General features: G+C 38.4%; 1 protein-coding gene across 3 annotated transcripts in view; it reads left to right on the top strand.

Moving 5' to 3' along the window:
* The window catches only part of UHRF1BP1L (UHRF1 binding protein 1 like), a 77,358-nt gene continuing 57,691 nt past the window's right edge, over window positions 1–19,667 (top strand). The window contains exons 1-2 of one of the 3 annotated variants that reach the window (XM_028533459.2): window positions 2–289; window positions 11,622–11,769. Coding sequence is in view for 2 of the 3 variants with exons in the window: in XM_036019455.1 (XP_035875348.1) it covers window positions 246–289 (44 nt within the window). In the remaining variant the exon portion in view is untranslated. Of the gene's footprint in view, window positions 290–11,621; window positions 11,770–19,667 lie in introns of all 3 variants that reach the window. The other 2 variants (XM_036019455.1, XM_028533458.2) reach the window with 2 other exon arrangements.

Raw genomic sequence — 19,667 nt, 5'->3', positions numbered from 1 at the left:
CTCTTAGGTGATGCTGCAGCCAAGATGGCGTCGGCGGCGGCTGCGGTGGCGTGAGGGAGATGCTCCCGGTCCTCCGCGATAGAGGCGGCGGCTGTGGCCTCGGCCGGGGCCTCGGGTCTTTCCCAGGCGTGAGCGCTCAGGCGCCTCTCCTTCGGCCGGGTTAACCCGGACAAAGAGGAGACGGCCGCGAAGAGAGGAGGCAGTGAGGAACCGAGAGAGAGCGCGGCGCCTCCCGCCCCGGCACCATGGCTGGGCTCATCAAAAAACAGATCCTGAAGCACCTCTCCAGGTCAGTGAGAGTCTCTGACATGGGGGCCAGTCGGCCTCCTCCCTGGCTGGCACCGGAGGCAGCCTGAAGCCTCGGGGACGGCGGGGACCGGCAGCCGTGCGGGAAGGGGACCCTGGGACTCCCCGCTCCGGTCGGAGCCCCGGCTCTCCTGCCCTGCCCGGGGCTGGCCTCCCGAGTGAGCCCCTGGACGGGTTCTTCCCCGGCCGGCTCGTGGAGGGCGGCCGGAGCAGGGGCGGGCTAGGATCGCCCCCGCCACAGCATCTGGGGGCGACCCGGGGGCACCTTTGGGGCGGTCCTGGCGGATGGTGGGGCTGGCCCGGCGTCACCCAGGTGCCTGGGGGATGTGGTAGAATGAACGCGAGCTCGGCACTCGTCTCGACTCGGAGCAGAACCGTTCCGTTAACCGAGGGCGTCTGGCGCTGCGTGACCCGTGAGGCGGAGAGGCTTGTCTTCTCGGTGAAAAGTGAACCTTGTCGTCGTTCTGAATCCACCCCGCCTCGCCGTTCCCGCCCCGGGGCATTAGAGGGTGCGCTTGTTTGCACAGTTAAGATTTGTTTTAGGTAAATAAACTCAGTTCCTAGCTCTGACAAGTTCTTTCTGGAGTCGTTTTAGCCCCACGTCATTCTTGCAAAACAGTTGTTTTTGGTGTTTTTTTTTTTTTTTTTTTTTTTTTTACCCGGGACCCATAAATTCAGAGTCAGCATCTGGGGTGATAAACCCAAGGCTTGTCGTTCTTTCCATTTCCTAACGCGGTTTTATTCAGAAACATGACTCAGTAAAGCTGGCAGTTTGTTGCTCCTGGCTTCCCCATATTTGTCTCAAGACACAGGCTAAATGTAGGATCTTGTTTCCAAGTTGTTCGCAGCGAATCCAGAGCGCTTGGTTATGACCCTTTACTCTGCTGTTTGTAAGTTAATGATTGCTTTTAACTCAGTATAGGAAAAGACTTGGGTGTAATGATATACTTGTACAGCAATGACAATTCTTGATTTTACAGATCGTTGCATACCACAGGTTATCTATCGGGGAACAAAATCAGTATTTCTGTGGTCCGGCACATATTTTCCTTATAATTTTGAATAAAACAGTTTTTAAAAGTAAAAAGGTAATAGCAGCATTTACGAATATGCATTTCTTAATATTACCACTAATTAAAAAGTTCCTTTTGAAAGTGTACATATGGTCCATGTGAGTAACTTATTTTGGAAGAAGTTTTTATCTTTACTTTTAACTTATTATTTAGGTAAGGCCCTACCTATCAGATGTCCTTCAGTCTCTCTTATACTTATGTCTACAAGAATGTTCCTACCTACAGAAAATGATTTGAGTGTCTATTTTCTCACTCTCCCAAGGATGGTAGCACATGGTTCCATTCTAGATGAAAGGGAGGGAAGTTAATAAAATCAGTGAGTGCCTTAAAGCATTAGAGTTTAATTCTCCTGTAGAACAGTTGAGGACTCTTACAAATAGCCAAGGTAATGGCTTACTTCACAAAATACACAGTACCCACATATTCAGAATTGTATGATTTCTAATATCTGTGTTGTAAATAGTAATGAGGATTTTTTTCAGGGATGAGTTTTTGAAACACTTGAGCTTTTATTTCATATTTCAAAACAACTTAGGTGACTGGGAGTATCACATTTATATTCTTGGTTAACTTACTGTTATTGCTGTCATCTTTATGATGGTATTTATAAATCTAAAGGATGGCAATAGATGAAACAAGGTGGTAAATAATAGTTATTCAAGTAGGGATGAACTTTTGAGATTACCTGGGTCAAGCTTAATTTTACAAATTAGTAATGAAGATTGATGCGATCACTGACTGGCAGTGACCTAGGAACGCCGTGGATGGCTTGTCGACACAGGAGAAAAACATACACAGAGACAACCAGGTCCTGTGGGGAAGTAGGGAGGGAATGGCCACTGTCTCTAGTGGAGAGCGCCCCGTTCCCCCTGCCGGAGAGGCTTTTTATTGGTTTCGTTTGCATAAGAATTCAGGTAAAGCTCATTACTCATTGCTAGGAAGTAAGGATCAAACAATAGATAACAAGGAAGTCGGAGGGCCTATTTTGAGTCAGGGTCAAAGAGCTGTAAAACTTTGAGGAACAAACTTGCTTCTTGCTTGGACCCTTATCTCATTTAATTGAGAGCATTCTAAACAAAGTAGGTTTCATAGGATTTTATATGTTCTTCCTTAGGCCTGATCACCTGGGGAACCCGCCCTTTCCAGCACAGGGTGGCACCTCCCTGTCATTGTTTCAGGCTTAGGTGGAGCAAGGGAAGTAAGGCAGCCAAGAGATTAGGAGATTTTCTCACAGATGGTGAGGACCCAGGCTATGTCAAAGCCGAGGGGCGAGGTCCATCACCCCTTTTTGCTGCAGTCCCCAAAGTCCTCCCTTGGGGGCCTCCCACATGATCGTGCCTGTCTTAGATCGTTCCCCCCTTGGGGAATCTTACCCGTCATTGGCTAACTGACCAAGCACTGGGGGTCAGGCAGGGTGAAGTAAAGGAGCAGAAGCAGAGCTCCTGCCAGGGAGATAAGCTTTTGTCTCCTTGCTGGCTTACCGTCCAAGGTCATTCCCTCAGCCTTAGTGGGGGTTACAGCTTCCGATACCAGGCAGGGCGGTTTCCATCAGAAGATGTCACTCTATTGATGTGATCATCTGGAATACAGTTTAATAAAGCTTAGCAGGAACTATTTAAAACACATTATTTCCAATAGTAGACATTTCATATGGCCAGTGGGTACAACCCTGGCACTGTCTCCAAGGAGGTCTTCCTTACTTGACTGACCACACTTTTCTGTATAGCATTCATCCTTGTCTGTCATGTATTTGGTGTCTGTCTTGCCTAGATTGTGGCTTCCTGGTCAAGAGCACATACAAGAGATCACCAGTGAATGCAGAAATAAGTGGAACAACAAGATCACTGTTTCTCTCCCTTCCTCTGTCTTTTTCTTTCTTCCCTCACCTTCCTTCCTCTTCATCTTCCTTTCCTTCCTCCCTTACTTCCTCCTCCTCTCTCATTTTCCCTCTTTTTCTCTCTCTGCCTCCCTTTCCCTCTCTTCCCCTCTCCCTCCTTCTCTCTCTCTCTCCCTCTTTTCTCTCTCTAAAATCAATTTTAAAAAACTTTTATTAATCCCTACCCAAGGATATGTTTATTGATTTTGAGAGGAGAGAGAGAGACAGGCAGGCAGGCAGGGACATAGATGTGAGAGAGAAGTATTGATCAGTTGCCTCCCTTACATGCCCCACTGTGCCCCCCACCAGAGATCAAACCTGCAACCTTTTGGTGTACCAGGACAATGCTTCCACCAACTGGGCCACCTGGCCAGGACAGAAGAAAAAAATGTATTTTTTTATATTCTCACCTTAGAGAGAGAAACATTGATTTTGTTGTTTCACTTAATATGCATTCATTGGTTGTCGCTTTATGTACCCCTGACCGGAAATCCACAACCTTGGCATATCAGGATGACACTGATCAACTTAGCACCCCGCCAAGGGCAGAAAACAAAACAAAACACAAATTTAGTTTTTGAATGAATGGAAGAGTGGCACTAATCACCTGACTCTCTCATATTGCTTTTTTCTTAATTTACACAAGCCTCTAGGCCACCAATATTATTGAAGTTTACATGTGGTTTTGAGAAAGCAGTGGGTAATTGAATCACTGAATAAATGTGGTGTGTATGGTGTTCTGGCAAAAAGGACTAGGAAAAGGAACCAACAGGAGAAAGAGAATGCTTACTCTGAGCCTTGAGATTTAAGATTATAACCAAAACCAGTGTTACCTGGATGTAGGTGTGTGAAAAGCCGACTTTGAGTAAATGCTGAACTATTTGAGTCTTTTAAATCGATATACTTGTTCCTTGCTTAATTGTTTAGTTTCTAGCCCAAGCATGTTTTGTATTGTTTATAAAATAAGTTTGTATACTTGGAGCTGATCTGAAACTAACAGGCATGGGGTGAGTGGAGGAAGGGAGAGATAGAGGAGGCCATTTGTGTATATGGTGGGGTGGGGGTTGGAGTTATATTTTAGAGAAGTGAAACAGGATATCTTTGAAGGAGAAATTACCTTCGTGTTTCATACTGTAATTGGCACAAAGTATTCTTTGGAATATTTCCTGGGAGTGTCTTTTTTCACAAGGGAATGGAAAGTTCTAAAGAAAAGTTGTAATAAGCATCAGAAAGGAAATAAGAGCAGGGGCTACCTTTCAGCCCAAGGTCTCATTATCTTTTACTGTGTGCGTACATGGGAGTGGGAAGTGCTTGAGCAAAGATGAAGAGGGGGAAAATAGAAACTGCAAGATGAGGTATATTTAAGCCAGGGCCTGCAAAGGGGCAGGGAAAGTTCAGATACAAGTGCTTCCCCTTTCCCTCTGACACAAGGCACACTGTAATGGGCACAAGGTTTACTTGGGGGGGCGGGGAGTTGGCAGGAGAGACATACACCACACGTGAGTGGAATCTTTGTTCTGTTTAAAGCAGTGGTTCTTAGTCAGGGGTGATTTTGCCTCTCTGGGGAAATTGGCAATGTTTAGAGACATTTCTGAATGTCACAACAGGGGGCTGGGTAAGGGTACTGACATCTCGTAGTTAGAGGCCAGGGATGCTGCTAAATACCCTCCAATGCATAGCGCATTCCCCTACAGTAAAGAAGTACTTGGTCCAAATGTCAACAGTTATGAGATTGAAAAACTGGTTTAAAGTGTTCACGTGTGTGTCAGGTGATTGAACTAGGGTTACTGTGCTAGTCAAGGTTATTTTGTCTATAAACAACAACACCCTGCTCTGTTTAACTCAGGTAAAAAGGTAAATAAGGGGAAGGGCAGGAACTAACCGGCTCCAAGAACCTGTTTGGAAGTGTTCTTGGATCCCAGCACTATTGACCTTTCGACAAGATAATCCTTTGTTGTGAAAGGATGTTCTGTACATTGCAGAATGTTTAGCAGCGTCTCTGATCTCCACCCGCTAGATGCCAGGAGCACTTCTACAGTCTTGACAGTGAAGAATGTCCCCACATGTTACTGAATGTTCCCTGGGGGCAAAATCTTTCCTGGTTGAGAACCACTGCTTTAGGGTGCTAGCTCATCTCTGTCAACTCCCAAACTATGATCTCTCCTGCCAAGTTTCAGATTCCTGGGTGAAAATATCTGTTTGGCCCAGTCCTATTTATCCATGGCCCAATTAGCAGTGGCAAAAGATAATGGGTACAGTAAAGATATGATCATGGGGAGAACTAGTATTTTGAGTTAGGCTTGTTGTCTTTAATAGGCACTGATATAATTAGATGTCAGAGGCCATTTGCTATGTTCAGGAAGTTGAACTTCATCCCAGGTGGTGGCTACCAACAAAGAATTCCAGACTAGAGAATGATATGATCAGTAGAGATGCCTGGTTATTAGTTTGGTTTTTGAAGTCCAGGGTTCAAAATTGCCTGGGATGGAAATACAGAGTCTGCAGGGGGCTCTGATTAACTTAAATAGAAACATAATGTATTGGAAGATGTCAGTATCCCACAGAATTTATGAGAAGGTTAGAGAACCAGACTTGGAAAGGGACTGGATCCAGGCTAGCCTCAGGGGTCTAGGTAGTAGCCACTGCCCAACACTTTCAGTAAGATGTGTTCCCTAAACTAAGGGGAGGGAACAAATCGATAGTATGGGGGAATGGGGGAGGGGTTGCCTGAGAAGATTGCTGAATATTTGGAATATTTATTAAGGAGATTAGAAAGGGTTGTGCACTTGGCAGGATCTTGTGACTGGATGGCAAAGTAATAAGAGAGCTTAGATTGCTTCACAATGTATTAATGGGGTGGCTTAGGTGGCAAAAGGGTGGGAGGAGGGAGGGAGCAGGGTAGGAAGAAAGGTAGAAAGGAAGGAAGGAAGGAAAGAAGGAAGCAAAGAAAGAAAGGAGGGAGGGAGAGAAGGGCAACAATTGATAACTTGGGAGGAAAAGGAAAGAACCATCCAAGGGTTGGAAATTTTATTTAGATGGAAGAGCAGTTGAACAAAACAAATGAGACAACTGGAAAGATTGGAGGTTTTGTCTGAAAGTGTTATATTAAAGTTTAAGATTTTAGAGGTTGGGGAGTCCTAGTTTAGTATGCAGTGTCATCATAGAAGTGAATTGCTGAAGAAGTTAAGATGCATATAATTGGAGATGAATACTGTTAGGTGTGTGCTTGTTCCTGTACTGGATATTCCTTTTTTTTTTTTAAAGATTTTATTTTAATTTATCTTTAGAGAGGGGAGGGAGAAAGAGGGAGAGAAATATCAATGTACATGAGATAACATTGATCAGTTGCTGCTCTCATACCCCAGCTGGGAACCTGGCCTGTAACCCAGGCATGTGCCCTGCCGGGGAATTGAACTGGTGACCTTTCAGTTCTCAGGCCAGCACTCAATCCACTGAGCTGGACCAGCCAGGGCTGGACCATTCTTAAAAGGAAATACAACATAGATTATTAGACTGTCAAATTATTTTCTCAAATGGTAATTTTATATTGTTATATATAGGCTAATTATTGACATCTTTCACTTTTATAATAAAGCTCAATAAGTAATTTTTGAGATTTTATGTATACATGGTTTTGAGCACTTGGCATTAGAGTCACAAAAATGGGTAAGATACGGTCTCATCTCTTGAGAAGCTTCAGTGACTCCCATTATGCCATAAGAAGCATGAGTAGGATCGATAAATGTACCTACATATAGAACTATGCTGCCATTGAAATTTGTAAGGTTTGTTTCACTTGCAGTAGACAACTGGAAAAAAATTGAGTTTAATGTTCCCTTTTAGGATTATAAATAAATTTACTTTTATGAATTTGAGTATTTTTAAAGTAACTTTTGGTTACTTATATTGACAGTGTTCTTTTAAAAATAATCTCCAATAATGTTTGACACTAGATATACTAGTCATTTATTTAACACATATTTGCTGAGTGCTACTTTGTACCACTTATTGGTCCATATTCGTAGGGCAAAAAAATCCCTGCCCTCAGTGGAGTTACATTTTAATTAGAGAATGCTTATAGTAAATAAATGAAATAAATAAGGGAAATACATTGTATCAGTTTGTGGTAAGTGCTACTGAAAAAAAAAAGTAACAGCAAAGAGGATAGGAAGTCTGTACACAGAGGTGTTGAGGATGGGGTTTGCAATTTCTAAGCTGTTGCTTCCAGAAGCCTTAATTGAGGTGATATTTGAGAGGAGATCTGAAAGAGGTGGTAGAAGCAAATGAAGAGATGCAGAAGTGGAAGCTTGCTTGTTGTTTTTGATATATATCAGGGGTGTCCAGCCTTTTGGCATCTCTGGGCCACACTGGAAGAAGAGTTGTCTTGGGCTACATATTAAATACACAAACACTAACGAAAACCAATGAGCAAAAAAAAGGTTCATGCATAATTTTCGTGATACCTGCTACTGCAGATAAGCAAAAAAAAAAATCCTCATATAATAACCCTAATTATGCAGTGGCCCTTTGGATAATCTTTTAAAATCATCAAACAGGTCCCATATTTGTGATAACTAATATAGAAAATATATATATCTAAGTAATAAAACTTAATATTAAACCTAGTAATAAAACTAATTAATGTTTTAAGTAAATGTATAATTTTGTGTTGGGCCACATTCAAAGCCATCCTGGGCCACATGCACAGGGCTGCAGGGCTCCAGTCTGCAGGTTGGACACCCTTGATATATATATCTAGGCCACTGGTACAGGAAAGTAGAGTGAAGAATGGAGTGAGTGCAAGATTCGATCAAAGGCCAGATCTTTTGGGGCCTTGTAATGACTTGGCTTTTATCTGAGTGAGATTGGAATCCACTGGAAGGCTTGGAGCCAAGGATTACTCTGCAGTCATATGGGAAATAAATAATAGGAGGGCAAGGGCAGAAACAGGAGCCCAATTAAAAGTGTTAACTATCTAGATGAGAAAGATATTGGACCTAGGTGGATTCAGTGGAGTTGTTGAGATATCATTAGGTTTTAGATGTATTTTTAAGGTAGAACCCCAGGATTTTACTGGCAGATAAAATGTGATTGAGAGAGAAAGAGAGCAGTGGTGGCTGACTCCAAAGTTTCTGACATAAGCAGCTGACAAGATAGAGTTGCTGTTCACGAAGCTGAAGACTGCAGGAGGAACAGGCTTAGGGAAGAAGATCAAGGGTTAATTTGGATACCTTTTAGATATCTATGAAGATCCCTTTTATTTGTGAACTAATTTACACTACATGTTTTAGTCTGGCAATAATGTCCATTTTTGTGTGTGTGGTTATCCTTTGGTTTATGCAGTACAGAATTTTTATTTTATTTATTTATTTGCTATTAAGTGCACTATCTGAAGCATCTGAAATCCAGTGGGTGCTTTGTTTCTTTGACATTAATTTCCAAATAAAACCAGATACTGATTCTTGCAGAAGTTACTTTCAGTAGATTGATTTGAAAACTTTAGGTGTAAAGGGGGTGAATGTTTGGTCCATTGGGTGTTCTAATATCACCATTCTGTTAATAGAATCAGAAGGGATTTGTTCCTGTCCATAAGAAGGTAATTATTAAATGTTGAGATGTGTCACTTGCCTAAGGTTAAAGTTTGACAGGTCGTGTTGAGTAGTTAAGTCACTGATTCAGCACCCTTTTAATTTGATTTTTCTGTGCTGCCTGCTTAGGCTCTTGTTCTCACCTAATGGCTTGATTTTCTTTTACTCAATTTTCAGCATTTCCCTTATTACTCTTACAGTGTTTCACCATCTTGCTGCAGTAGTCCTTAGGAGATTCTTTTATTACTTGGGAATCCTTTGACACAGCAGTTCTTTCAAGTTGTGGAAACATTATTTCTCCATTTATTTTTTTTACTTGCATAATCTTTTTTGCAATATTTTTGCAATATTATTTTTTGCAATATTGCACTTTACCTTATTACTGCAATTCCAGTGTAAACATTTCCTTAATAAGTTGATCTCTTATCAGTTATATATCTTTTAGTTCTGCATTTTACATAACTTAGGGTAATTTAATATTTCTATTTAATATTGGTATTTAATCAGTTGGTATTAGTGGCTGGAGCTCATTCATATTGAATGTAAGCTACAAGTAGAAGACTTAATGACTATTTCCATGAGTGAAATATGAACAGTTAGCATGTCAAGACCATGTTGAGAGGTGAAGCAAATATGATTCAGGATATAGTAATTTATTGTTTGTTTGATTTTTCAGGCAACAGACTTACTACTGGTTTGTCTGATGATTCACTCATTGGTTTTGAGACTTCTCCCAGGCAAAATGAATGTAGTATATAAATTTTGCATTCTACAGGGTCTGGAACAAATAATGTCCCCTTTTTATTACAAAATTTTTTATCACAAAATCATAAGCATGTAATTTGGTAACATAACAATATCACACTGAAGCACACCGTATGACATTTTAGGTGAAATGTTCAAATTGCTGTCCATCTTGTTCAAGATTTTCACGTGCCCTACCAACCACCCTCCAGCAGGCGTTATTACTTCTGCTGGGCTCTGTATATTCATCCGTCCTTTGAGATGTTATTTTAAGTATATATGCTCTTTTTCTACCCAGAAAACCATTAAAGAGAGGGCTACCTGACAACTTTTGACACTGCTAGCCTAACATCAAGTGTGGTTTTCTTCTACCCATGTCTACTTGTAAACCTTTTGTAATTTCATTGTTAGAAATTAATACTTAGGGATAAATGTAGTAATATTAGAAAATCAGAGGTTTAAAATTTGGTAAAACTGTGTTTTTAAATACAAAATTGCAGTTTCTCCTCCAAATTTTCTTTGGCTGTGATGCTTTATATACAAATGACATGTGCTATAAAAAGGGGCATCTATAATATGTAAGATTCATCTTATCTTTAAGAAATATTATAAATATCTTCATTGATAAGTCATTCATTTATTTTTTTTTCTACCAGTACTTAAAGAAGGTTCCATAAAACATATAAATAAAATTAAGAGCTAGAAATGTCTTCTGGAAACAATATGGTGGGTGAGTAAATAGAATTTAAGATAGCATCTCAGAAAATTGTAAAGCAATAACAAAATAAAAGCATATAAATGACAGTTTAGTGATATAAAAATGGATAGTTATTAAACCTATTTTGTCTGACTGCAGGGAATATTTACCAAGGGAATATTTAAGGCGAGTATTTAGAGACCTTGAGGATGACTGAGGTCCTCCAAATTCGGCTGCAGCTTTGTTTTCCACTGTTTTCCAATACTACACTCCCCCACCCTCGCCCTCTTCACCCGTCTTCTGGTTTATTTTCTGTCGTCAGGTTGTCTGCATCCTTTCATGACAGCGTGTCCTCTCAGGCTTCACTTTACTTCCGTATCTTCCATAGGCAACTTGAAGTAGACTAGTCTTTACTGGTCATCTTCATTTGAAGGTTTTTAGGTCTTAAAATACGTTGTTTGCTTTACTAAAACAAAAGCTTCATAATTGTTAGTAGTGCAGATTGTTATCTCTTTAAGGGCAGAATCGCCCTGATAGGCTCTGAATTCTGAGGACAGTGACTGTCCTTGTCTTGTTCGCCGTTGTACCTGTAACAGCTGCCATAGTCCTGTGGTGCATAGTAGTTGATCAGAAACGTATTTAACTGGCTGGAGAAGTACATTTGTACTACACTGGCCTTTCTTGAATACACAGGGCATGAATTGGCTGCTCTGAATCCATATTTGGGTGGTTTAAAGGTTGATTCATATCCACAAAATGTAGATAGTTTTTTTTCCTGATAAATACTATACTTCTCCAGTTCACTTTTGAGTAATCAGATGTAGTTTATTGCTGGATTTCTCTTTGGTTTTGGGGTTACTTTTCATAGGTAATTTTTCTCTAGTACTTTCTATAATGAAATGAGGATTATATGTTTCACTGAGCCTTTTGACAGTTAATTTGACAATTTGTATTTGTAGATTGTGTGTCTTTTAGACTGCTTGTCCTAATTGGCTTCATTTAATGTTGAATTATATAGTTCAGTCCTTGTATAACTTCTGTATAATATAAGCTATCTTACTTTCATTAGTTAGCATTTCTAATATAAAACATTAAAAAATACCTATTAATTTAGTAGAGTAGTAGTAATTCCAGTGGTAGGGAGAATGAAGAAATCATAAATGGTTAATTTATCATATGTAAATTTTAGCAGTGTTTATTTTAGTTAATCCAGTGTGAAATACAAATATTTTTAAAAAGTGAATCACAGCTAAATATTTTTTATCATATCATTCCTTTCCTCTCCCTTCCCTTAAACTTGCTCCCTTCTGTGTCCCCCGTGTACCCATTACCTGCAGTGATCCCTGCTGGCTGAGGTGGAGATTGGTGTGCTGTGAATTTCCTAATCACCCAAATGAGTACCAGAGGAGTCTAAGAGACCCTGGCAACTGACTACTTGCTTTCATCAGGAATAGGGACCTTTTGTCTGAAATTTCCTGCCCTCAGGTAATACTTCCATTCCCCGTGGTTTTGTTTTCTTTCTGTAAATGCAAGCACTTATGCCCCTCTTAAAGATACTTAGAGAATAATTTCTAATTCTTATTGTTTTAGCCAGATACCAATTTCATTTTTTTTTTTTAAACTATGTAGCTACAGGCTTGTGCAAGTCGTGTCTTACAATATGTTTTCTAATAATGTAAGGTTTGGCAATACACTTACACTTTCCGATGTTGTCAAGAGAAGAGTTTTATAATTTAGAGTAAGATACTTGGAAATAGTAATTAGCTTTTGATTTGTTCTTTAATGGGCAAGGCTTCATAATCTAATACAATTAATGAGGAATGAAAGCTCTTGTGATAAAGAGGATTTTTTATCAATTCTCTTACTGAAGGGCTTAAGTGTTTATTTTGTGTATTTAATGTTAATTATAATCTTTATTAAGGAGATTGAAGTAGCTTCCATGGACAGCAGTGAAAGTAGGATTCATTTTTGAAAAATGTAAAAGCTTCCCAACCCCATTCTTTTCCTTTCCTCTCCGCTGCCCCTTTTAAAAATTCATTTATCAGGGAAAGCAATTATGTTATAAAACCAGATTCATGTGGAAATGGCATTGAATTTCTTTCAATTTAGGACGCTATGAAAAACCTAGAAACTCAGTATCGTCGAACACTTCTAATGCTTGGCAAATGTACCCACATAAATACCTGGAATCTATTCTGAAAGCCTAGCAAGAAATTGGTAATTAAAGAATAACTATGAGTGGAATTGGTGCAACACATTGTGTACTTACCTTAGGAATAATGGGACAGGTGATGAACGCATTGGTCATATGTTAGCTAGCAGTTGTACAGGTATGGTGATGTAAGAATTGTTTTTCAATATACTTGTCTGCCATGATTCCATTTGGATATCTGGATCTCTACCAAAATTGCTAAAGGAGAGATGCCTTGCTTTAACCTTAGGTAGACCATTAGTGAAACCTTTGAGATTCTCTCTGGGATATTGATAGTTAAGGACTTGTTGTTTATAATGTCGTTCAAGGATGGTTCTGATTTTATGTATACCTCTAGCAGATCCTCTAGGACCTTGATCCTGAAGTATAGTCATAACTGTAATCCTGTGCTTTTTCTGGATTATACATCCTGAACATCTGTTTTGGCCTGGTTGTACCTAGCCTATTGAAGATAAGGTGTTATGATTTTATTCTCAGTTTAAACCACAGCTATTCATGAGTTTATTCAAGTCACCTGCCAAGTTTAATTCCTTGGTAATTTCTTTACCTTCTCATTTTAATCAATTATGATTTCTTTTCATTTAAATAACTCGAATTTATGTTTTTTATCCTGAACCTAGCACATAGCCAACAACATTGCACAAAGTAGATATCAACAATATTTGAATATCTCTGTTGTCACTACCCAGATATAACTCATAATGTCTTGCATCAGTTGTTGCAACTAAGTATTCTTGTTTCCTTCTGGCCTCATCCTTCTTTGTTCCATCCTTGGCACTGTTAACACAGAGACCTTTCCAAGATGCGAATCCTATCATTTAATTTCTGGGTAAGAATCTTTTAATGGCTCATGTTTAAGGTTTTTTTAAAAGTTTGTATATAACAGTAGAATATTTCTCCAGAAAAAAATTAAAGTAGAACTTCACTGCATTGCAAAGTAGACAAAAGTAGAGCTCCTGTAATTGAGTCAGTAATTAGAGGGGTCAGCTGTCATATCCTTTCCATTTTTATTTTTTCTCCCACCTGGGTTGAATCATGAGCAGTCTTAGTGGCACTGTGGGAACTAAATACTAAGGTGTAGGTTGAAACCCACATTTCTTCACCTGGAATAACAAGAGTTCTTCATGACTTCAGTCCATGAAAGATGGCTTTAGTCCATCTTTCAAGGCTTCTCATTTTTTTCCAAACTACCCGATGCCTTGTACTTCATCTTTGATTACTTTACGTGAACCTGTAACCTTGAATGTGCTGGTGCTTTGCTTGAAATATCCTCTTCTGCCCTATTCACTTCACTTTTACTTGTAAAAACTCAAGTGCTCCCTCCTAGAAGCTTTCCCAAAGCAGTATTCTTTTTACCATAATTGCTCACCTCTTCCCTTGTGCCTCAATCTCATCCTTTTCTCATTTTATTGAGAATAGGGTTATCTGACACACAGACCTGGCACACTGTAAGAACTTAAAGTACCGAAGTGATTTATTTGTGTGCTTATCTCTATCTCTAATGATAAACTTTGAGGTTTTTGAAAGAAGTAATTTTGTCTTATTTATCTAAGTTACCCAAGAGCCTAATGAATGCTTAGTTTTTGCCATGAAGGATGTCTTTTTAGTTATGTCAGATCTTTCAGTGTTTCAACAAAATTCAGAAGCTCAGATTTCAATATAAGGTCCACTCATTTTAAATGTTAGCCACAAATTCAAGTTTTTAAAAGCACTATGTAAGCCAGAAAAAATATATCTGTGGGTAAAAACGTAGCTCACAGGCTGCAATTTTCATCCTCTTTCATTCTTTAAATGTTCTTGTGGAGAAACTAGTTAGACAAGATTGGTTGGTTTTCTTTACATGCATATTACCAAAATAACCAAGCCAAACAAACTCTGTAAATTGAGAATGCTCAAAAAAGGGTAATTTATTATGCTGTACCTCCCTTGGTCCTTGTTCCATTAGTGCTGTAGATTTCATTAAAAAATAATAACACATATGCCTTAAATATTTAATAAGCCTCACCAATTGACATTGAGGATAAAAATTTCCATATACCCCCGTAATGCCTAGTAAATATTCAGTTGCACTGAAATTTGATCAGTATGATAATGGAATGGTAATTGATCCTAAATACCATTTATGTTAAAATTGTACAAATTTGATTATACAGTTTGTGCAATTGTACTGCCTTGCAGTAACCTTGAGCAGTTGATTTAACCTCTCTGGGCTTCCCATTCTCTACTATAAAATGAGGATTTTGGATTAGAGGCACTTTTTAGGTACTCAAATTCTAAAATTATTTGGTATTTTTTGCTAGTATGATGGCTACCTACCGATGGCTTTATTCATTTTTTGTAACTTAAATTCATTTCTAGTATCTTTAGAGGACAAATGCAATGATGTAGTTTTCAAAAATCCATGATTCGTTTACCTTAAAAATTCCTATTCCTTTGTAAATTATTGTTAGTTTATTCTTTTTTATTAAGAAGTATATGTATACAGATGTGTGTCTGTATCAAGGTGTACTCATGATAAATTACTCTTTTCTGAGCATTCCCAACACCCATTATACAGAGTTTGTTTGGCTTAATTATTTTTGTAATATGCAAGTAAAGAAAATCAACCAATCTTGTGTAACCAGCTTTACTGAAATATAATTGCTTTATATGCAGTCAGCTGCAGATATTTTTTAAGGTGTAGAATTTGATGAAATTATGTTACACCCTCAGGTTTTCTCATGTCCCTTTGTAATCTTTCCTTCGTTCTCTCCTGCTTTGTCTTTTATTATTATGTAATGTATTTTATTTCACTTATATTAGTTTGCATTTTCCAGAATTTATATGAAAGAATGATATAGTTACTTTACTTTTCTAACGTTTTTCTCCCAGCATAAATACTTTAGAGTTAATCTATTTTGGTTTTATGTATTTTATGTTATTGCTGTGTGTATTCCGTTGTGGATATGCTGTAGCTTGTTGACCCATTCACCTGTTGGTGGTCACTTGGGATTTTTCCAGTTTTTAGCTTTTACAATAAAGCTGCTATGAACATTCACATATAAGACTTTGTGAGGACCTACAAAGTCTGTCCAGAAGGTATCCAACCACGTAATATGAAAAATAGAGACCTTTATTGAAGAAGAAACAAGTTATAAGAAACATTGTACATAGGACAAAGATACCTCAATCTCCTTCAAAGTAGGCACCTTGAGACCTCACACAGTTTTCCCAGTCACCATCAGATGCCCTGACATGTGTTCCTGAATTTCATCAACAGTTTGAAATCTCTTCCCTTTCAAAGATGATTTTCGTTTTGGGAAAAGCCAGAAGTCAGAGGGCACCAAATCCGGGCTGTAGGAGGGCCAAGTCACCAGGATGATTTGATGTTTTGCCAAAAATCTCTGCATGGCTGCGATGCATGAGTGGGCATTATTGTCATGATGGAGCTACTAGTCACCAGCTGCCCATAGCTGCAGCCTTTGGAATCACCTGAACAGTTTCTGCAGAGGAATGTTTAAGCTAATACAAAATTTGATGCACATTCTTTGCTCTACTCATTCAGTCATTCTGAATGTGATGGCCACACAGGACACATGGTCACTCAGTGGCGTCTACTGCCCCCACTGAGTAGTACAGTGAAGTTGTCATTGTTCACACATGCACATTCCAGTCCGCTCTCCTTGGCTGCCAGGTTACATTGATGTTGCACAAACCATTCTCGTTATATTAACAACGGTTGGGCTTTTTACAGACAGACCTGGTATAGTTTTCATTTCTCTTGGATAAATATCTAGTAGAATGGTTGGGTTACATGTGGGTAATGTATAACTTCTTAAGAAACTACTATACAGCTTTCCAGAGTGGCTCCAAAGTATACATTTTATATTCTCACCAGCAAGTATGTGAGAATTCCACTTGCTTCATATCTTTACCAATACTCAGTATGGTCAGACTTTTTAATTTTACCCATTTTAGTGGGTAAGTAGTGGTATCTTATTGTGGTTTTTAATTTGCACTTCCCTATTGACACTGATGGTGTACATCTTTATATGTGCATATCTGTCATCAGTGTGTCTTTTTTGGTTTGAAGGTCTGTTTAAATCTTTTGCCTGTTTTATCAATAGATCACATTATTTTTGAGTTCTAAGAGTTCTTTTTACATGCAGATTCAAGTCCTTTTTCAAATAGGTTTTATAAATACATGGTCCTGGTCTGTGGCTTGTCCTTTAGTAACAGTGTGTTTTGATGGGCTCGGTTTTTAATTTTGATAAAGTACATTTTATTGATTTTTTTTCTTTTATTATTTGTTGTGTGATGCATTAAAGTATTTTTTTCATTTTTTTTTAAATTAAAGAAATTAAGTTCAAGATGCACCAAAATTTTCTCCTATAATTTCTTAAAGAAATTTTACAGTTTTAGTGTTTAGAGTTGTCTGTGGTCCATTTAGGATTTTTTTTGTTTGTTTATGGTATGAACTAAGTTCCTTTTTTTTAACATGTCTATCCAGTTGTTTGATTACAATTTATTGAAATACTGTATTTTTTATTGAATTGCTTTTGCACCTTTGTTGAAAATTAGCTGACAAAATTTTTGCATCTATTTCAGGACTCTACTTTGTTCCAGTGATCACAAGTCTTTTTTTTTAAAAAATATTTTATATACTTATTTTTAGAGAGAGGGGAATGAAGGGAGAAAGAGAGGGAGAGAAACATTCATGTATGAGAGAAACACAGATTGGTTGCCTCTCACATGGCCCCAACTGGGGACTTGGCCTGCAGCCCAGGCATGTACCTTTGCTTGGAATTGAACTGGCAACCTTTAGGTTCTCAGGCTGGTGCTCAGTCCACTGTGCCACACCAGCCAGGGCAGATCACAACTCTTAAAATTGGTGGTACAAGGCCTCAACTCTGATATATTAAGTCTTTGGCATTTTCATTAAAAACTTTAGATCATCTTGCCATTTCTTCCAAAAAGCCTTCTGGGTGTTTGCTTGGAATCTATAAATCTATTTGGGGAGATTGGACATCTTAATATTAAGTATTCTGATCTACATATATGTTTTATTTCTCTGTGTCTTCTTTAATTACTCTCAGCAACATTTTGTTGCTTTCCATATATAGGTCTTGTGTACCTTTTGTCAGATTTATCCCTAAAAATTTCATACTTATTATGATAATGTAAATGGTACTTTAAAATTTCAGTTTCCAGCCCTGACTTGTGTGGCTTAGTTGGTTGGATGTTGTCCTGCAAACTAAAATGTTGCTGGTTCGATTCCCAGTCAGGGCATGTGCCTGGGTTGTGTGTTTGTGCCCTGGGTGGGGCATGTGCAGGAGGCAACCGATCGATGTTTCTCTCCCTCTCTTTTTCCCTCCCTTTCTCTTCTCTCTAAAAATAAATAAGTAAAATGTTTTAAAAAATATTTAGTTTCCAATTGTTTGTTGCTAGAATATGGAGGCACAGTTGATATTTTTATTGCACTAACCTTTTATTGAGTGGAATTTACATACACCTTCTATATACAGCTAAATGATTTTTAAAAATAAGATATTTAATTTAGAATACTTTTCTATAAATCTAACAGTACTTTTTAACATATTCTTTGTTAACTGTGGGTCATAGTTTGCCTTGCGGAATTAGCGTAGTAGGTTGTGATCACTACTTGAAAAAAATGCAGTAGAGTAGAAAATGTCAGATTGTATTAAACTGTTGCTTTGTGAAATTTTTTTTCAATTATATGTGTATTAGATTGTAACTTTAGTAGTGTATTTCTTGGCGTAGCTCATATAAAAAATTTGAAAATAAATAATTCGCTTTTGAGGCATAGAGTAGGGCAAGAAAGCAGCTAGCCCTAAGAGGAGGGTGCCAGATTAAAGGAAGTATAGACTGGGTAAAAAAAGTGGCGTTGGGTAAGGGAGAAACATAATGGGTTTCTTTAGAAAAGCTTTCTGTTTCTTAGTTTTGATTGGAGGTATATTTAGGCTGCATGATGAAGCCCACAGACTGTGAAAGGATGTAATTAGTTCAGATTAATAACTTAGTGTTCCTAGCCAAAGGACTTGGCAGTCTGTCATTTTAGGAAGCCTCTCCAAGAACATCCTCTGTTATAAGATTTGAACATGTGGCCATGAGGTACTTTTCTCTTCGAGAAATCCTGTTTTGAATAAAATCAAGTAGAAGCTGTTAAATTTGCTTATACAAAGGTACTGCTTCTTGTAATATGTCTTCATATACAGTGAGAAGTTAATCCTTGTAAGGGCACACATTTTGAGATACTAGCTAGTGCTTTGAATTACTTTTTCATTTCAGGGGTGTTTTGAGTTGGGCCCAGTTGGGGAGAATGGAACATGATAGGAAAGTATCTTGATGGTACCTTTAAGTTCTGAAATGTTGGATCTGTGTTTCTCTCTCAGATGCACTCTTTTGTTATTTGTCATCCTGATCCTGTGGTAGTGTTTTAGTTTTAACTCTTGCAGGAAAGAGACTGAACAGTCTAGAAACTTTGTCAGCCTCTAGATCAATCAGCTTTAACCAAGGAAGCCTGTTATAATATCTTAGATTTGCACCTTTCGCCTATGTCCATAGCCTTTCTCTGAGAGTTGGAATCACTGGTAGCTAGCTGGGTAGCCACCCTAACAAGTGTTTGTTTACTAATAACAAGTTAATTTAATTTAGTTACTATTAAAAGTCATATTATGGCATTGAAATAATTTCTGGATGGTCAAAATTCTTTTTCTTTAAGGTATTGGTTAGCCTTTTTGGTGTCTAAAAACGCCTTTTGAAAATATATAACAAAATACCCTGAACCCCTTGAAGGCCATCCTCAAACTTCAGATTGAGTGCCTACTTTTAAGTTTTTTAATTAAATAATTTAATATGCATTATTAAGTTCTCTGTAAAATCTGGATGTTCATGCTAAGCATGAAATATAGAATAGGAATGATTATTTCTAATTACAACTATTATTTTAGAAAACATTATCAAGTAGCAGAGCCAGTTCTTAAGTTTGGAAAAGTAAACCCTGGCTGGCGTAGCTCAGTAGATTGAGCGCGGGCTGCGAACCAAAGTGTCGCAGGTTCGATTCCTAGTCAGGGTACATGCCTGGGTTGCAGGCCATGACCCCCAGCAACGGCACACTGGTGTTTCTCTCTCTATCTCCCTCCCTTCCCTCTCTAAAAATAAATAAAATCTT

This window comes from Phyllostomus discolor, chromosome 2 (assembly GCF_004126475.2).
Source record: "Phyllostomus discolor isolate MPI-MPIP mPhyDis1 chromosome 2, mPhyDis1.pri.v3, whole genome shotgun sequence".
Lineage (NCBI taxonomy): Eukaryota > Metazoa > Chordata > Mammalia > Chiroptera > Phyllostomidae > Phyllostomus > Phyllostomus discolor.
This window is presented reverse-complemented; position numbering and strand designations above follow the sequence as displayed.